General features: G+C 45.4%; 1 protein-coding gene across 1 annotated transcript in view; it reads right to left on the reverse strand.

Moving 5' to 3' along the window:
• cubn (cubilin (intrinsic factor-cobalamin receptor)) overlaps window positions 1–18221 on the reverse strand; it is a 450080-nt gene that overhangs the window by 393696 nt on the left and 38163 nt on the right. Inside the window, exons 7-9 of the mRNA XM_038796451.1 lie at window positions 12325–12449; window positions 9669–9855; window positions 1218–1399 (exon numbers count right to left, since the gene is read on the reverse strand). Coding sequence (XP_038652379.1) covers window positions 1218–1399; window positions 9669–9855; window positions 12325–12449 — 494 coding nt within the window. The remainder of the gene's footprint in view (window positions 1–1217; window positions 1400–9668; window positions 9856–12324; window positions 12450–18221) is intronic.

The raw sequence follows: 18221 nt of genomic DNA on the forward strand, positions 1-18221 counted from the left end.
TGCAGTTAGCCCTCATCTAAGCTATGTTTCCTGCTTGGGAAAATAGTTTTGCAAAGACGGCCTTAAATGCCTTTGGCTGGCTTTGTACACATGGGTGATAGCCCTGGGTACAAACACACAAATTTGATGATGGAACTCCTCTAATCCTTCTTCCAAACTTACAAATATAGTCGAGTAGGCAGAGGAGTATGCATACAGGTAGAACACAATGAAATATTCGGTGGAAACAGGCATAAATAACAGCTTTAAGCTGTTCCTTTTATTTTCCATTGTGTCAGAAAAAAACAATATAGAGCAAGGTAGCTGAACAACAAAAACATTTCAAAATAGATGAGGTTATGCACAAAACTGAGTGAATCAGGCCGGTATAAAAACACCGACTCAACATAATGGAATTTCCAACCTCATATTTTTCAACATCTGAAAGAATGCGGTGCACAATAACTGTGCTGGCTCTCAGTACAAGGAGCACTACTGGAGCATTTAGTGCATGAAATACTTATTGGCTTCAGGATAGGCCTAGTGCCCACTTATATGGGGCATTGGATGCTGGTGCAGAGCAGCATATTGGACCTGCCTATACAGATAACTAACCAGACAAGTTCACATGTATTCACACACTATATACAGAGGGAGCAGCAGCAAACCACACTCAGGGCAGGATCTTGTTGAGGGATTCGGGGTCATGGCTGCCAGCTGGAGTCTTTTTTTCCCAGAAATTGTGCTGAAGGCAGAAAGACAGCAGGGTTCAGGTGTGCCACCACCCCGCCTAATTACATGCCCTTCCCACCTCCAACACCAGCGAGAGCAGAAGATTCCACCCACAATATGGGGAGACATCACGCAGACTCCCTGAAATATCTCCCAGAAACATTTGCTCCAAATTTGTTTGCAATTATGAAAAGCAATAATAATTTCATTTATGAATTTTGGAGATCCACGATTCTAGCCTGGAAACCCCCACGCCTGTGTTAAGCATTTTGTCCCTTGTGCACTGACATTTATGCTCGGGTCTGCGATTTTTCAAAATGCGGCTCTGCCCCATCCATCACCCTCTTCTCCATCATTTGCCGAGGAAGGGAGGCTGGAGGCTTGTACCCACAAGGAAATCCTGAAAACTAGGCCGTGCTGATGGGACTCAGCGTACCTGGGTTGTAGCGACGTTTGTGGAACTGTTAAGGAGTTTTAGCTCTGTAGGATGTGTTTAGCTTTTTTACCTCTAGGTAGTCAAAACTGCAGTTTGGATTGTGTCCGATGTGAAGTGCTCCAAATGCAAATGTAATCACCAAGTTGGGGCTGACAGAAATAGTCCAATAGCAGTCTCTATTGGGCGGATAGTTGCTTGGGTAACCTGGTGAACTAATAACACCGGAGGGTTCACTGAGGTGGCTACCACACTCTGAAAAAGAGAAGTGTATAGATGAGGCGAGATATATGGTTTGTTATACAGAAAGTTCAGGTCTGGCAAAAAAAAATCCGCAGTTATTAGTTTAGTGAAAACAAATCTTTTGCAATAACATTTCACTGCAACAACAATTTGAAATTATACAATGCTTTTAATATTAAAAATTGCACCAGGCATTTGGAGGAAGAGGAAAGGAAAGGGAAGGGAAGAATTAGGAGGAAGGCCAGGGGAAATTGGGGGAGGAAAGGAAGGTGAGAGATCCGAATGCATTTTACAGGCATTTAAATACTTTTGAAGAGTCACTTTTGTAATGTCAGCAATGAAATCCAACTTATGCACAGCAAACTCAAAGACAGTAACGTTAATGACCAAATCTGTTGTTGTGAAGATGGTTGAAGGTGAAATATTGGGCTAAAATTGGAAAACTCCCCTTTGAACAGAAGTATTGGAATATTTTATGTCCACCTCAGAAGGCAGGAGGACCTCAGTTTAAAGTGGTAAAAGAACCAGAGGTGGTTTGTGGAGAAGTTTTATTATGCAGCGAGTTATGATGACCTGGAGTTTCTTACCTGAAAACATGGTGGGTATAGATGCAATACTAACTTTCAAAAGGCAATTGGATAAATACTTTGATGAGAAAAATTTGCGAGACAGTGGAGAAAAGGCAGGGAGTGAGACTAATTAGGTACATCTTTCAAAGAGATGTACATGTACGATGGGCTGAATGGCCTTCTTCTGTGTATTAACATGGATGATTCTGTGAATATCAAATGCGTCTCCAATTTTACAGCATTCCCTCCGTACTGCACTGAAGTGGGATCATTGGAGAATGCAATGAGCATACATTGCACCAACAAGGACACTTGTGTGGAGCCATTCTGATTCACTCCATGGTCACTATACTTCACAACGTGTTTTCGAAGGGTTTTTCCAGCCAAAGGAAAAAGACAGATATAAATCTGCTCCTGATTGTCCAAGACCTTCCCAAAGACATCAGTTGTATTTATATCAATGCTAGGCCACAAGGAGTCCCACTGAGATCTTTCACGGGTGTAAATGACAGAATTCCCAGGGCAGCCCTGAAACTCTCCCTGATTTAGTGAGAATGAATGGAAGATCCAACGATCAGCCCTCACTGGAAAATAGCTGCACCAAAAAAATTGAATGAAACCCCAGTGGAACCAGTTTCCAGCTCTCGCCACAGGTTTCACTCCAGAAAATTCTCAGTTATCCACATCCCGATTGTAATTTCTGAGGACCATGGATGTTGAGGTATATTCAAAACTGAAATCGATAGATTCCTTTGCAGAAGTGTGATGTGGGGTGAAGTGAAGTGGAGAAATGAAATGAAAATCACTTATTGTCACAAGTAGGCTTCAATGAAGTTACTGTGAAAAGCCCCTAGTCGCCACATTCCGGCGCCTGTCCGGGGAGGCTGGTACGGGAATCAAACCGTGCTGCTAGCCTACTTGGTCTGCTTTAAAAGCCAGCGATTTAGCCCAGCGAGCTAGAAGATAGGCAAATGTTTTATTGAACAGTGGAGTTGTGTTACGTGAATTGGACATTCTGAATTCTCCCTCAGCGTACCCAAACAGGCGCGGAGTGTGGCGACTAGGGGCTTTTCACAGTAACTTAACTGCAGTGTTAATTTAAGCCTACTTGTGACAATAAAGATTATTATTATAAAAGTTGGCTTGAGGGACAGTAAGACCTACTCCTACGGCTATTTTGTACGTACTTAGAATTGATAAGGTTTCTCACATTGGTTAGCACAATTGCTTCACAGCTCCAGGGTCACAGGCTCGATTCCCGGCTTGGGTCGCTGTCTGTGCGGAGTCCGCACGTTCTCCCCGTGTGTGTGTGTGGGTTTCCTCCGGGTGCTCCGGTTTCCTCCCACAGTCCAAAGATGTGCAGGTTAGGTGGATTGGTCATGCTAAATTGCCCTTAGTGTCCAAAATTGCCCTTAGTGTTGTGGGGGTTACTGGGTTATGGGGATAGAGTGGAGGTGTGGACCTTGGGTAGGGTGCTCTTTCCAAGAGCCAGTGCGGACTCGATGGGCCAAATGGCCTCCTTCTGCACTGTAAAATTCTATGATTAAAAAATTCTATGATAGAACCCTTGTTTTAGAACATAGAACAGTACACCACAGAACAGTACAGCACAGAACAGTACAGCACAGAACAGGCCCTTCGACCCTCAATGTTGTGCCAAGCCATGATCACCCTACTCAAACCCACGTATCCACCCTATACCCGTAACCCAACAACCCCCCCCCCCCCCCCCCTAACCTTACTTTTATTAGGACACTACAGGCAATTTAGCATGGCCAATCCACCTAACCTGCACATCTTTGGACTGTGGGAGGAAACCAGAGCACCCGGAGGAAACCCACGCACACAGGGGGAGGACGTGCAGACTCCACACAGACAGTGACCCAGCCGGGAATCGAACCTGGGACCCTGGAGCTGTGAAGCATTTATGCTAACCACCATGCTACCCTGCTACCCTGTTTTGTGGTATATGATGTGTAGCATCATGTTTAGAAAGTTAGTTGATGGACAGGAAATAAAGAATTAAACCCATATATGTCCCCCAGCTGTTAGTTTTGGCTCCACGTTTATATAAAAGATTTGGACCTGGGTATAGGGAACACAAATATTTAAATTTACCAATGACAATAACGGGAGAGCACAGTAAGAAGTCTTACAACACCAGGTTAAAGTCCAACAGGTTTGTTTCAAACGCGAGCTTTCGGAGCACGGCTCCTTCTTCAGGTGAATGAACCTGGTGTTGTAAGACTTCTTCACCTGAAGAAGGAGCCGTGCTCCGAAAGCTCGCGTTTGAAACAAACCTGTTGGACTTTAACCTGGTGTTGTAAGACTTCTTACTGTGCTCACCCCAGTCCAACGCCGGCATCTCCACATCATGAATAACGGGAGAGGTATGGTAAAGAGTATAGATGGACTAAAGCAACAGACAGACAGGTAGCTACAATTTAATATGGATAAATGTGGAGTAATACTATTTGCTAGAGAACTATGAAGACCCAGGAGGCCCAAGATGTAAGTAAACAGAGGTTTATTCAGGTCAAAGAAAACAGCCTCTATGGCAGCATACACAAAGAAGTCCCAGTCAGGACTGTTAGAAGGCCGGTCCCAGCTCAGGCAGGGTTTTACAGAACAAAGTAACGAGCCCCAACTGGGCGCTCCCTCTGCCCACTAGCGGGTAGGTTCATATTCCACAAGTCCAATGGGGAGATCGAATAGTGTATCCCCATGGGCCTCGTCAGCGTTATTACAGGAACAAAAAAAATGCCTAGATCTTCCAGATTCCTGATACTTGGAGACCAGATGTAGCCCCTAAAATGCAGTACAAGACCCCTCAGAAATCCCAAGGCTCAGACACTTTGCATAGTTCTGACTTACTTACCTACCCAAATCGTGGATAGAGAAAAACTTAATCTAACACTGGTAAACTATGCAATTGACCTCCCCCAAATCCCCCCCTCCCTCCTCGATCCCCCACTTCCGCCCTGACCTCCATCATCCTCCGACCCAACCTAACTAACCCAACTCTCCACCTGACTCCCCAGTAGTCCCCATGTCCCTCTGACTCCCACACCAACCCCGACTCACACATTGACTCCCACCTGACTCAGCCTCAGCCACCAATCTGCCCACCCGACCCGGGACTACGATTGAGCCGGCCTGACCCTTTTGGCACTATCCAACGGCCACACTGCGCCCAAAAAGCAGCATGGCCGATGTAACACCTCACAGGATGTGACGTGATCTCCCGAGAAATTGCGCTGTAAATTCAGCCCATTGTGGGCAGGATCACTTTTTATCAAATCTGCATATTAAAGCAAGGCAGCTAGTCTCACTTTAATGTGCAGATTCCCCACAATGGGGACCAGATGGAACGGCACACGTGGGGGTCTGCCAGTGGATTGGAGGCCCCATGGTGCATGGCCTTTAGACAAGGTGATACCCTGGCACTGCTGGTGCCACTAGGGCACCCTGACACAGACAGCCTGGCACCCTGGCAGTGCCATCTGGGTGCCAGGGCGTCCCAATCTTTCGCTGTACTAAGGAGTTCAGGCAAGTGGGGCTCCTTGGTGTAGAAAACGGGGCTATCCACAGCCTCGGCTGCACTTTCCCTGCTGAGGCCCTTACTTAACGTGAGTGATGCTGTATAGCCATGTGTTTCTCGTCGCTGTGAGCGCCAAGAAACAGGCTGCTAAACATAGAACATAGAACAGTACAGCACAGAACAGGCCCTTCGGCCCTCGATGTTGTGCCGAGCCATGATCACCCTACTCAAACTCACATATCCACCCTATACCCATAACCCAACAACCCCCCTTTAACCTTACTTTTTAGGACACTACGGGCAATTTAGCATGGCCAATCCACCTAACCCGCACATCTTTGGACTGTGGGAGGAAACCGGAGCACCCGGAGGAAACCCACGCACACACGGGGAGGACGTGCAGACTCCGCACAGACAGTGACCCAGCCGGGAATCGAACCTGGGACCCTGGAGCTGTGAAGCATTTATGCTAACCACCATGCTACCGTGCTGCCCGGTGCTCGCGATGCTCGCGATGGGAATTTTGGTCCTATATAGTTGAATCGTGGCCCACATAACCACCCTACCGAGCTGCCACCCTATTCCCTTACCCATCCTACCCCATATCTACTTACGTTCTCTCCGTAGTCTTTGAAAGAAGCTTTTCGACATTTGAACTATTTACTTACTAAAATACGGAGCTCTAAAAAGAAAAGTGGATGTGGCTTCTGGGTAGATTCTCTCTGCTGTTCCATCCAAGGTTTTCTGCATTGAGTCAGTTTGGAAAGATTGTCCATCGAAAGATTGCTCGGAAAAAAGTAACTGGGTATTTTAATGTCTGACCAGGGTCGGAAATGGGGATTCCGATCCTTTTTTTTTATTTTGAGTACCCAATTATTATTTTTTTCAATTAAGGGGCAATTTATTGTAGCCAGTACACCTACCCTCCACATCTTTGGGTTTCAGGGGTGAAACCCATGCAGACATGGGAAGAATGTGTAAACTCCACACGGACAGTGACCCAGGGTTGGGATTTGAACTCGGGTCCTCAGCGCCGTAGTCCCGGTGCTATCCACTGCGCCACATGCCGCCCGGGATTCCAATTAAACATAAGAAGTAATAGGTCAGTCAATATTAGAAGGAGCCCTAACAAATACTCATAAGCTACCTCTGTATTTCCAGTATTTTCTATTTTAAGGCCACCTCAGTCTGTTGTCAGTACTGGAACAGACTATAATAAAATGAATAGCATGAACCGTGTAAAAATGATTTAACATTGGCAGAGCAGGCCATGACATAACACTCAAGTTTTAAATTTAGCTTTCGCACAGTAGGTCAGTGTTCAGGTTGTGTTGTAGTGAGATCCTATTTCATTCAAACTGTTTTTTCTCAAATGTTATTCTCAGTAGTGAATACATGCAACACCTTCCTGAGAAATGGCATTAAAATAAGAAATTGTTGCTTTGAAACATAAAGAAAAAGGAAAATGTTAATTTAAACGCAGAATACGAATTGATTACTATGTACTATGTGGAAGGAGATAAACGGAGTGAATTTTAGATAAGAAAATGATCCTCATGGGCCAAATTCTCCCTGAATTATAATTTCACGTGAGGTTAGATAACTGGCCTAGGCTCTCTGATTGGTGGGACAGGACATCTGCTCACCAGAGAGGTGTTCACTAACTGCAATAGCCTTTGGATCTCGAATAGAACTGAGATGCCCTTGTTGCTCTTTTTAATGAGTGGAATACTATCCCACCAGTGTCACCAATAATGTTGCCAAATTAACTAGATATGACAGTTATAAATGATGATATTGCTTTTCAGAGTTGCCAGGTATCAAATGATACCACCACAAGGCTTTACTGGATATCGATCAAAGACCAACCAGTTAGTCGGTTCAAGTTCAAAGATAGTTTATTTACACACAAGGATTATTTCGACATGCAACATAAAACACTACCAGTTGAAAAATGAAAAAAAAATGAAAATCGCTTATTGTCACGAGTAGGCTTCAATGAAGTTACTGTGAAAAGCCCCTAGTCGCCACATTCCGGCGCCTGTCCGGGGAGGCTGGTACGGGAATCAAACCGTGCTGCTGGCCTGCTTGGTCTGCTTTAAAAGCCAGCGATTTAGCTCAGTGAGCTAAACCAGCCCCTTCACCTAACAACTACAATAACCTATACTTAACTTCAGGGCAACCGACTCTTTGCAGATGAAAAAGGCCTTTGTTCAGATCTTGCATGGCTGGGTAGAAGAAGTGGCTTCATTTCTGCTGGGCTCATCCGTCTGATAGCGATCGTTGGTCTTGAACTTGTCTTCTGGCCGTAATGCTACACTTAGTTTTAGGCGTAGGCCAGGGCCAAGAGAGACCGAACACATGGCTGTATCTCTTTTTATCCCTCTGGGATTTTGCGCTCTTTGGGGCGTTCCTTAGCTTTGGACCCAATAATTCAAAAGGCTTCGATCACTGCCTTCGATTTTGGCCAATAAAGGGGCGGGTGGCTTGATGGCTGGGCGTGTCCTGAATGGTCACTGACCTTGGCTGTTTGGGATTTCATAGCAAAGGGAATGGCACCGGTTAATCTGCATCTGTATCGGTTACCTGAGTACAGTCCTTTTGTTCTCGGGAAATGGACCATTAGAATGCAAACGAGCGGGGGTTTCGATCGTGTCTAGCTACCTGGGTTGGAAATACACACATAAGCTCTGAGTCTCTCTGAGTCCTGGGTTGGCCATAATTCCCATGGTCCTTTGCAGGTGGCCATCTGAGATGGCTACACCCTGCTGAGCAGAAGAACAAGGTAGCCTCTGAAGTGCCTGAGAAATTGTACGTTTTTTTTTAATTCTGTTGCACCACCTTAGTCTATACACTGGCATCTTTTGCAAATAAACCTCGGAAATTGTGAGCAGAGAGGGCTAACAAGCAAACTTGCGGTCCAACGTTCTAAAGGGACAACTGGTGGGAAACACAGCAATGACTATGGGGGTGGAATCTTCTGAAACGTCGGGGCCATTTACAGTCGGGAATCAGAATGGTCATCCAGCCATCTGGTTCACCAACTAATCAGCAAGGCTGGCAGGATGACACATCCGTTCTGCCAAAAAAGGGATTATTATGTTAAGGGGACCACGATTGAGTTACAAGGGCTCTCCAACATTTGGATTTTGAGGCTGCAGCAGGATTGGAGAAGACTCTTGAGAAGGCTACTTCCTGGGTCTTTCACTATTACCTGGAGGTTCAGCTGCAGGAACTGAGTGACTGCAATGAAATTAGCTCTCACAAAGTGGGAAGAAGAAGATAATCTATCCAGACAAGAAGATGTGGATGGAAGTGGCGGAATAAATCAGCAGCAAGAAATGTAGTCCCTTTAACCTGGAGATAGTGCATCAAGAGGATTCAGGACCTCAAGAGAGCCCAACCCTTTCAGTTGTCAAACTCACACTCTGACATGCATCACTTTCTACAGCACAACATTTTTCAGGTCAACATAGCTTGCAACTCCACTCATTCCTCTCTCTCTGATCACCTTGCATCTCCATCTGAGCAGCCAACTCTGAGAGAAGAAGTGCTTTGAACTGTAATCTCGTAATGACCATGTCTAGACCTCTTCAGTGTAACTGATCAAAGTGTTTCAAGCTTGTCAGTTTCACTGAAGAAGCTCTTCCTGTTGAGTACATGCCTAGTTACCATGGCAGGTTGCAAACAGGTCACGAAACAAAATACTTGGCTGGGAAATGCAAAAGTGAGATTGCAGAAGAGTGTAGGATGATATCGCAATCCCAACCTGACATCACCTTTAGGTCTAATTCCCCTTAACCATGTGAACCCGCCTCTTCTTTGTTGGGAGCCCCCTTTCACACGTAATATCCTCTTAACCTAAATATGGTTTATGGTTTCACTGTTAATGGACAGACAAATATTATGGCCCTAGGAAGCCTGACAAAAGAAAAGGAGGTGGTGATGTGATTATGCTTGCCCCTTTGCACTTTTCAAACTTTCTCTGCCCCAGTCCACCAAAGTCAGGAAACCTAGACCATCATATTTGTGTGAAAAGCTATGAAATCAACGTTTATGCTTTTTTTAATGTAGCATGTGCCATGTTAGTCATAACCAATTACAAAAAAAGAGAGTTAGTCTCCTTCACTTCCTCCAAGCACACAATAGTCACTGTCACTCATCGGCTTACCTTGCTGTGCTGCCTGGCACTGCGGGCCAGTCCAGTGTGCAGTGCAAGTGCAAGTGTAACTATTGACACCATCGGAACAGGTTCCACCATTCTGACAGGGGTTGCTGGAACACTCATTAATATTCTGAGTACAGTTGGTGCTAGTCCATCCTGGATCACAAACGCACACATAACCTGAAATCGTGGCCTGTAGAAAGCACAGGTCAGGAAAAAAATACTTAGTAATTTCTTGTGAATCGAATACTACCGCAGGGAATTTCTTTGCAGTTGCCACCATTCCATTGTCTCAATGTCATGCTGCATGCAGCAGAACTCCATTTCCATAAATAGAGTTTCTGCTACATTTCCAGTAAAGTTATGGCAGGGGAGAAGTTACAGCTTCAAGGAAATTCCTGGTCCGTATATAATGGCAGCCAAACATCCGACTATGGACAATATTATGTGCTAGAAAATTCCTTTGTGCATGAAAGTACATTTATTCCCTCCCATTTGCTCTTCTGCCTTCCTTTTTGAAGGCACTGACTTATGTTTTAAGACAGGAATGTTTAGCACCTGAACCCTAAGATATACTTCTGGCTGGAAACACGCCTCAGGGTGTTCCTGGAATTATCAAGGCAAAACCCCACACATGAAAGGGAAATCATGCTTGACAAATCTACTGGAATTCTCTGATTTAACTAGTAGAGCTGACGAGAAGGAAAAAATGGATGTGGTTTATTTGGACTTTCAGATGGCTTTCAGAAGTCCCACATAAGAGATTAGCATGTGAATTTACATTGGGGATAGTGTATTGAGATGGATGAAAAAAAGAGTAGGAATAAATTTTCCAAATGGCAGGCAATGACTAGTGGAGTACCGCAAGGATCAGTGCTGGGACCACAGCTATTCACTATATATTAATGATTTAGATGAGGGAAATAAATGACACGAAGCTGGGTAGGGGGGTGAGATGTGAGGTGGATGCAAAGGTGCTTCAGTGTGCTTTGGACAAGTTGATTGAGTGGGAAAATGCATGGCAGATGCAGTATAATGTGGATAAATGTGATGTTATTCACTTTGGTAGCAAAAACAGGAAGGCAGGTTATAATCATAATGGCTATAGATTAAGAGAGGGAAATGTGCAACGAGACCTGGGTGTCCTCATATACCAGTTGCTGAAGGTAAGCATGCAGGTACAGCAAGTGGTAAAGAAGGAAAATGGTACAGAAACATAGAAAGTAGGAACAGAAGGAGGCCATTCGACCCTTCGACCTGCTCCACCATTCATTATGCTGCAAGATCCACGCTGCGCCTGAAAAGCAGCTTGCCACGGCACAATGTGGCTGATGGAAGCCAGGAGACCTCTCTCCCGGGATCTACCCAGCTTTCAACGCGATGCTGCAATGTGAATCTCGGCCATTGTGGATGGAATCACATTTTGGCAAAACTGCAAATTAGAGCGAGACAGCTAGCCTCACTCAAATATGCAGTTTCACAAGGCACCTGAGGCTTTAGGATCTATCTCCTTTACCTTGGAAACCTCGTGCGAGCGCCTTTCAGTACTGGTCTCCACAAACGGGGACCAGATCAAATGTCACTCATGGGGGTCTCTCAAGGGACCAGAGGCTCCCAGGTGAATGCCTTTTGGGCAGGGTGGTACCCTGGCACTGCTGGTGGCAGCTGGGCACCCTAGCACTGCCCAGACTGGCACCTTGGCAGTGCAACCGAGGTGCTAGCCTGACACTGTCAAATGCCCAGGTGGCATTGCCAGTTGGCAGGGGCACTGCTGGGGAACCAGGTTTGCACTGCCAAGCTGGCATTTTCTGTGCAGCGGCAATTGAGCTGGGGGTGCCCTGCATGGGTATTGGGTCATAATGAGTTGGCACTTGGGGGTCAAGTTGGGGTTCAAGTTGGGGGCTCCGGAGATCGGGTTGCCATTTAAAAATGGCTTCCCAATCTTTCGCTACACTGAGGAGTTCTGGTGAGCGGAGCTCCTTAGTGCAGAAAACGGGGCTATGTGCGATCTTGGCCATGCATTCCCCGCTGAGGCCCCTATCTGACCCGAGTGGCGTTTGATAGCATTATGTTCCTCGGCGCTGCGAGCGCCGGGAAACACGTGGCTGGATGTGCTCGCAATGAAACTTTGTTCCCATTTAGTTAAATTTCTCCCAACGCATTTTTTAAGCTAACGGTAAAAAGCACAAAGCCACTGGGCTCAGAATTCTCATCCTGCTGCCTCCTTTTATGGGAGATTAACTTCAGCTGGGAAGAGTGACAACACAAAACCCAAGTGCTGTTACCTTCAAGCTTTCATCCTGCACAGGGCTTTTCTGTGTTAAGGCACCAGAGAAGCTATTATTTATCCATCTCCAAGACCACTCATCCATGTTTAGCATGGAGCCTTAAATAGCACAGAACTGCATATCTTGACTCAAGATGTACCACGATTATATTTTTTAACACTGAAAAACATATACATTAAAAAGAAAATAGTAACTTCCGTCCAGTTACAGGACTAGCTGGACGCCTGCAGAATTAAACCTTTAAATGTTTTTCATATTCATGTGCAATGCTCTCCATGCTTCCTTTAAAAATAAAAGTGCATCATTTGATTATGTTTTCTCCATCATATCGCTGAGGAAGATATCAGAAACCTATTTGCATAATTAGAACTTACCAAACACTGCCCGTTCACACAGGGTTTGTTTTGTTGACAGATGTCACTGAGAGCAACACAGCCAGTGGATCCATAACCACTTCCAGCATAATCAGGAGGGCAAGTGCAATTCGGAAGGTTATTAGCTGAGACAGAAAAATGAGGGAAAGTCAGTAGTCGATTTCACATCAACCATGTAAAATAATCAATAGTTGATTCATTGCGATTTCTAATAGGCCACAAATATGTTATAAGCATGCAATAACACATATATTTAAGTCTGGGCTTTGCAGCTCTCCCAAGGGCATGCGGGGTGCATAAAATTGGGCAGCATGGCACCAGCAGCTTTCCCAGTGTCTACATGGCATCAACCCACCCAGTGACAGGGGAGGCATCAGTCCATAGGCCAGTTGAGGCCCTTAAAGTGGCCAATTATTGGTGAATTAGGGGTCTCCCCAGAACCAATGCAGATTTTCCTAGTCTCCCCACCTTGCATTGTCCGTCCTGGGCCTCACTCCACTCTGGCATGGCAGTCTCTGCTACATTAGCTACAGGTGAAAACAGTGGCCTGAGAAAGTGCAGAATTCACTGGTCTCTGTTTTCTCTGGGCCCTCTTTTCAGTCAGCTGGACTTTCTGTTTTTTCTTATCTCGTTTGATGCCCCTCAAAACATTCAGCCTACACAGGTCATGGCTGTCAGCAGTTGTTTCTCAATTGTGCACCATCTTAAGATGATTATTATCACTAAGGAGGTAGTGATGGGCAAGCTAATGAGGCTAAGGGTCGACATGTCTCCTGGCCCTGATGGAATAAGAACATAAGAACTAGGAGCAGGAGTAGGCCATCTGGCCCCTCGAGCCTGCTCCACCATTCAATGAGATCATGGCTGATCTTTTGTAGACTCAGCTCCACTTTCCGGCCTGAACACCATAACCCTTAATCCTTTTATTCTTCAAAAAACTAGAGGCCAGTTCAACGTACAGAAGGAACCACCAACAATCTGTCACTTGATGCTACAATCAACAAATGCATTGCAAAAGCTGCAGCTGTCATGTCCAAATGGAGTAAGGAAGCAACAAAGTGATGTAGAAGATAAAACTGCAAGTCTACTAAGCCTGCATCCTCAGTGTCTCCTCTTTAGTTGTGACACTTAGATAGATAGAGAAATACAGCACAGAACAGGCCCTTCGACCCACGATGATGTGCCGAACTTTTGTCCTAGGTTAATCATAGATCATAGAATTTTGGACACTAAGGGCAATTTATCATGGCCAATCCACCCAACCTGCACATCTTTGGACTGTGGGAGGAAACCGGAGTACCCGGAGGAAACCCACGCACACACGGGGAGGATGTGCAGACTCCACACAGACAGTGACCCAAGACGAAATCGAACCTGGGACCCTGGAGCTGTGAAGCAATTGTGCTATCCACAATGCTACCGTGCTGCCCTTAAGAACAAATTAATCTACACTCCCTTATTCTACCCTAATCTATGTACCTATCCAATAGCCGCTTGAAGGTTCCTAACGTTTCCGACTCAACTACTTCCACAGGCAGTGCATTCCATGCCCCCACTACTCTCTGGGTAAAGAACCTACCTCTGACATCCCCCCTATATCTTCCACCATTTACCTTAAATTTATGTCCCCCTGTAATGGTTTGTTCCACCCGGGGAAAAAGTCTCTGACTGTCTACTCTATCTATTCCCCTGATCATCTTATAAACCTCTATCAAATCGCCCCTCATCCTTCTCCGTTCTAATGAGAAAAGGCCTAGCACCCTCAACTTTTCCTCGTAAGACTTACTCTCCATTTCAGGCAACATCCTGGTAAATCTCCTTTGCACCTTTTCCAAAGCTTCCACATCCTTCCTAAAATGAGGTGACCAGAACTGCACACAGTACTCCAAATGTGGCCTGACCAAGGTTTTGTACAGCTGCATCATCACCTCAAGGCTCTTAAATTCAATCCCTCTGCTAATGAACACTAGCACACCATAGGCCTTCTTCACAGCTCTATGCACTTGAGTGGCAACTTTCAAAGATCTATGAACATAGACCTCAAGATCTCTCTGCTCCTCTACATTGCCAAGAACCCTACCGTTAACCCTGTATTCCGCATTCATATTTGTCCTTCCAAAATGGACAACCTCACACTTAAAGAACAAAGAACAAAGAAAATTACAGCACAGGAACAGGCCCTTCGGCCCTCCCAGCCTGCGCCGATCCAAATCCTTTATCTAAACCTGTCTCCTATTTTACAAGGTCTACTTCCCTCTGTTCCCGCCCATTCATATACCTGTCTAGATGCTTCTTAAATGATGCTATCGTGCCCGCCTCTACCACCTCCGCTGGTAAAGCGTTCCAGGCACCCACCACCCTCTGCGTAAAAAACTTTCCAAGCACATCTCCCTTAAACTTTCCCCCTCTCACCTTGAAATCGTGACCCCTTGTAACTGACACCCCCACTCTTGGGAAAAGCTTGTTGCTGTCCACCCTGTCCATACCTCTCATAATTTTGTAGACCTCAATCAGGTCCCCCCTCAACCTCCGTCTTTCCAACGAAAACAATCCTAATCTACTCAACCTTTCTTCATAGCTGGCACCCTCCATACCAGGCAACATCCTGGTGAACCTCCTCTGCACCCTCTCCAAGGCATCCACATCCTTCTGGTAATGTGGCGACCAGAACTGCATGCAGTATTCCAAATGTGGCCGAACCAAAGTCCTATACAACTGTAACATGACCTGCCAACTCTTGTACTCAATACCCCGTCCGATGAAGGCAAGCATGCTGTATGCCTTCTTGACCACTCTATCAACCTGCGTTGCCACCTTCAGGGTACAATGGACCTGAACTCCCAGATCTCTCTGCTCGTCAATTTTCCCCAAGACCCTTCCATTGACCATATAGTCCGCTCTTGAATTTGATCTTCCAAAATGCATCACCTCGCATTTGCCTGGATTGAACTCCATCTGCCATTTCTCTGCCCAACTCTCCAATCTATCTATATTTTGTTGTATTCTCTGACAGTCGTCCTCGCTATCTGCAACTCCACCAATCTTAGTATCATCTGCAAACTTGCTAATCAGACCACCTATACCTTCCTCCAGGTCATTTATATAGATCACAAACAACAGTGGTCCGAGCACGGATCCCTGTGGAACACCACTAGTCACCCTTCTCCATTTTGAGACACTCCCTTCCACCACTACTCTCTGTCTCCTGTTGCCCAGCCAGTTCTTTATCCATCTAGCTAGTACACCCTGAACCCCATACAACTTCACTTTTTCCATCAACCTGCCACGGGAAACCTTATCAAACGCCTTACTAAAGTCCATGTATACAACATCAACATCCCCTTCACAAACCACCTTCAAATTAGGCTGACCGCACTGCACGCATGCAAATCTCCCCAGAACAACCAATCAGTAGCTCCACTCTGCTGCCCTCTGCTGGATGCTTGCTTGCACTCGAACTCCTCGGGTCTTTAGCCCCTTGTCAGGGTTAAACTCCATCTGCCACTTCTCAGCCCAGCTCTGCATCCTATCTATGTCTCTTTTCAGCCGACAACAGCCCTCCTCACTATCCACAACTCCGCCAATCTTCGTATCATCAGCAAATTTACTGACCCACCCTTCAACTCCCTCATCCAAGTCGTTAATGAAAATCACAAACAGCAGAGGACCCAGAACTGATCCCTGCGGTACGCCACTGGTAACTGGGCTCCAGGCTGAATATTTGCCATCCACCACCACTCTCTGACTTCTATCGGTTAGCCAGTTCGTTATCCAACTGGCCAAATTTCCCACTATCCCATGCCTCCTTACTTTCTGCATAAGCCTACCATGGGGAACCTTATCAAAAATGCCTTACTAAAATCCATCTACACTACATCCACTGCTTTACCTTCATCCACATGCTTGGTCACCTTCTCAAAGAAGTCAATAAGACTTGTAAGGCAAGACCTACCCCTCCCAAATCCGTGCTGACTATCCCTAATCAAGCAGTGTATTTCCAGATGCTCAGAAATCCTATCCCTCAGTACCCTTTCCATTACTTTGCCTACCACCAAAGTAAGACTAACTGGCCTGTAATTCCCTGGGTTATCCCTATTCCCTTTTTTGAACAGGGGTACGACATTCGCCACTCTCCAATCCCCTGGTACCATCCCTGTTGACAGCGAGGACGAAAAGATAATTGCCAACGGCTCTGCAATTTCATTTCTTGCTTCCCATAGAATCCTTGGATACATCCCATCAGGCCCAGGGGACTTGTCTATCCTCAAGTTTTTCAAAACGCTCAACACATCTTCCTTCCTAACAAGTATCTCCTCGAGCTTACCAATCTGTTTCACACTGTCCTCTCCAACAATATGGCCCCTCTCATTTGTAAATACTGAAGAAAAGTACTTGTTCAAGACCTCTCCTATCTCTTCAGACTCAATACACAATCTCCCGCTACTGTCCTTGAATGGACCTACCTTCGCTCTACTCATTCTCATATTTCTCACATATGTGAGCACGGTAGCATGGTGGTTAGCATAAATACTTCACAGCTCCAGGGTCCCAGGTTCGATTCCCGGCTGGGTCACTGTCTGTGTGGAGTCTGCACGTCCTCCCCATGTGTGGGTGGGTTTCCTCCGGGTGCTCCGGTTTCCTCCCACAGTCCAAAGATGTGCGGGTTAGGTGGATTGGCCATGCTAAATTGCCCGTAGTGTCCTAATAGTAAGGTTAAGGGGGGAAGTTGTTGGGTTACAATTAGGGTGGATGCGTGGGTTTGGGTAGGGTGATCATTGCTCGGCACAACATCGAGGGCCGAAGGGCCTGTTCTGTGCTGTACTGTTCTATGTTCTATGTTCTATGTTTAAAACTTGGACAACATAAGATAGGCAGGAGAAAAGGCTGAACACTTTCCACCTTTACTGTCTCAGATGTAACCTCAGAATTTCTTCCAGTGAAAGAGAATCAATTCAGAGGTCCTGGAGCATGCTCATTTCATAGCTTTACAGTCATTACAAAGCCGGCGTCTGTGTTGTGGCTCCATGTTCATTGGATGGATGACAGCCATTTACCCAAAGCCTTCTGTACAGTGAACTGGGTCTGTTTGAGATATGGCCATTTTGTTTGCTTTGGTGTTCAACTCCCAGCACATTATTCAAAGAGCTAATAATATTAACATTCGTGACAATGTGTTGGCAACTAATTCTTATTTATAAACAAATGGACTGATTAGAGCATTTAAGAGTTTGGAGGAAAAAATAGTTAGCTGTAATCTTAGCAAATTAAATGTTTGCAGGAAGCAATTTTTCTGTTTCAGATTGGGAATGAAATTTTTTTGTTGAACAATGTCACTGACTTTCCAAAGAATTGACCTAGTTTAGGTGTAGTAAACCAAGTTTCCACTTGCCACCTGAAGTGGCTACAAAGGTTAACCATCTATGAAAGTTGATAGTGTTCACTGGAATTGAGATAATGGAAATTTGGGTACTTTCCATTTATAACCTGTTAATCCAGGTCATACAGTGAGGGAAAAACAAAGTAACCCTTAATTATCTTCCTCTGGGAAAGGTTGGACTCATATCCACAATACAGCCAGATTCCAGCTTGTGAAATCAGAGCAACTGAGTGGTGGCATCAGTTTCTTTCATCTGACATCAGTTAATTAATGACTCTGTATCTTTATACTGATAGTATTCCATATTTCCAGATTTAAAATGCACGTGTAAAATCAAAACATTTAAGATTACATTGATACTGCAGCTTTAGTGGAGCTTATTGTGATACATCACTGTATACATCTGATAGTGTAGCTACCAGCAAGGGATTACAATGACTAGTTGACAGGCGTGAGTTACAGGTCCACCATGCAACACTGCATGTTATATTGAATTCAGTGACGTGTTATCTGAATATGC

Source organism: Scyliorhinus canicula, chromosome 5, assembly GCF_902713615.1.
Source record: "Scyliorhinus canicula chromosome 5, sScyCan1.1, whole genome shotgun sequence".
Lineage (NCBI taxonomy): Eukaryota > Metazoa > Chordata > Chondrichthyes > Carcharhiniformes > Scyliorhinidae > Scyliorhinus > Scyliorhinus canicula.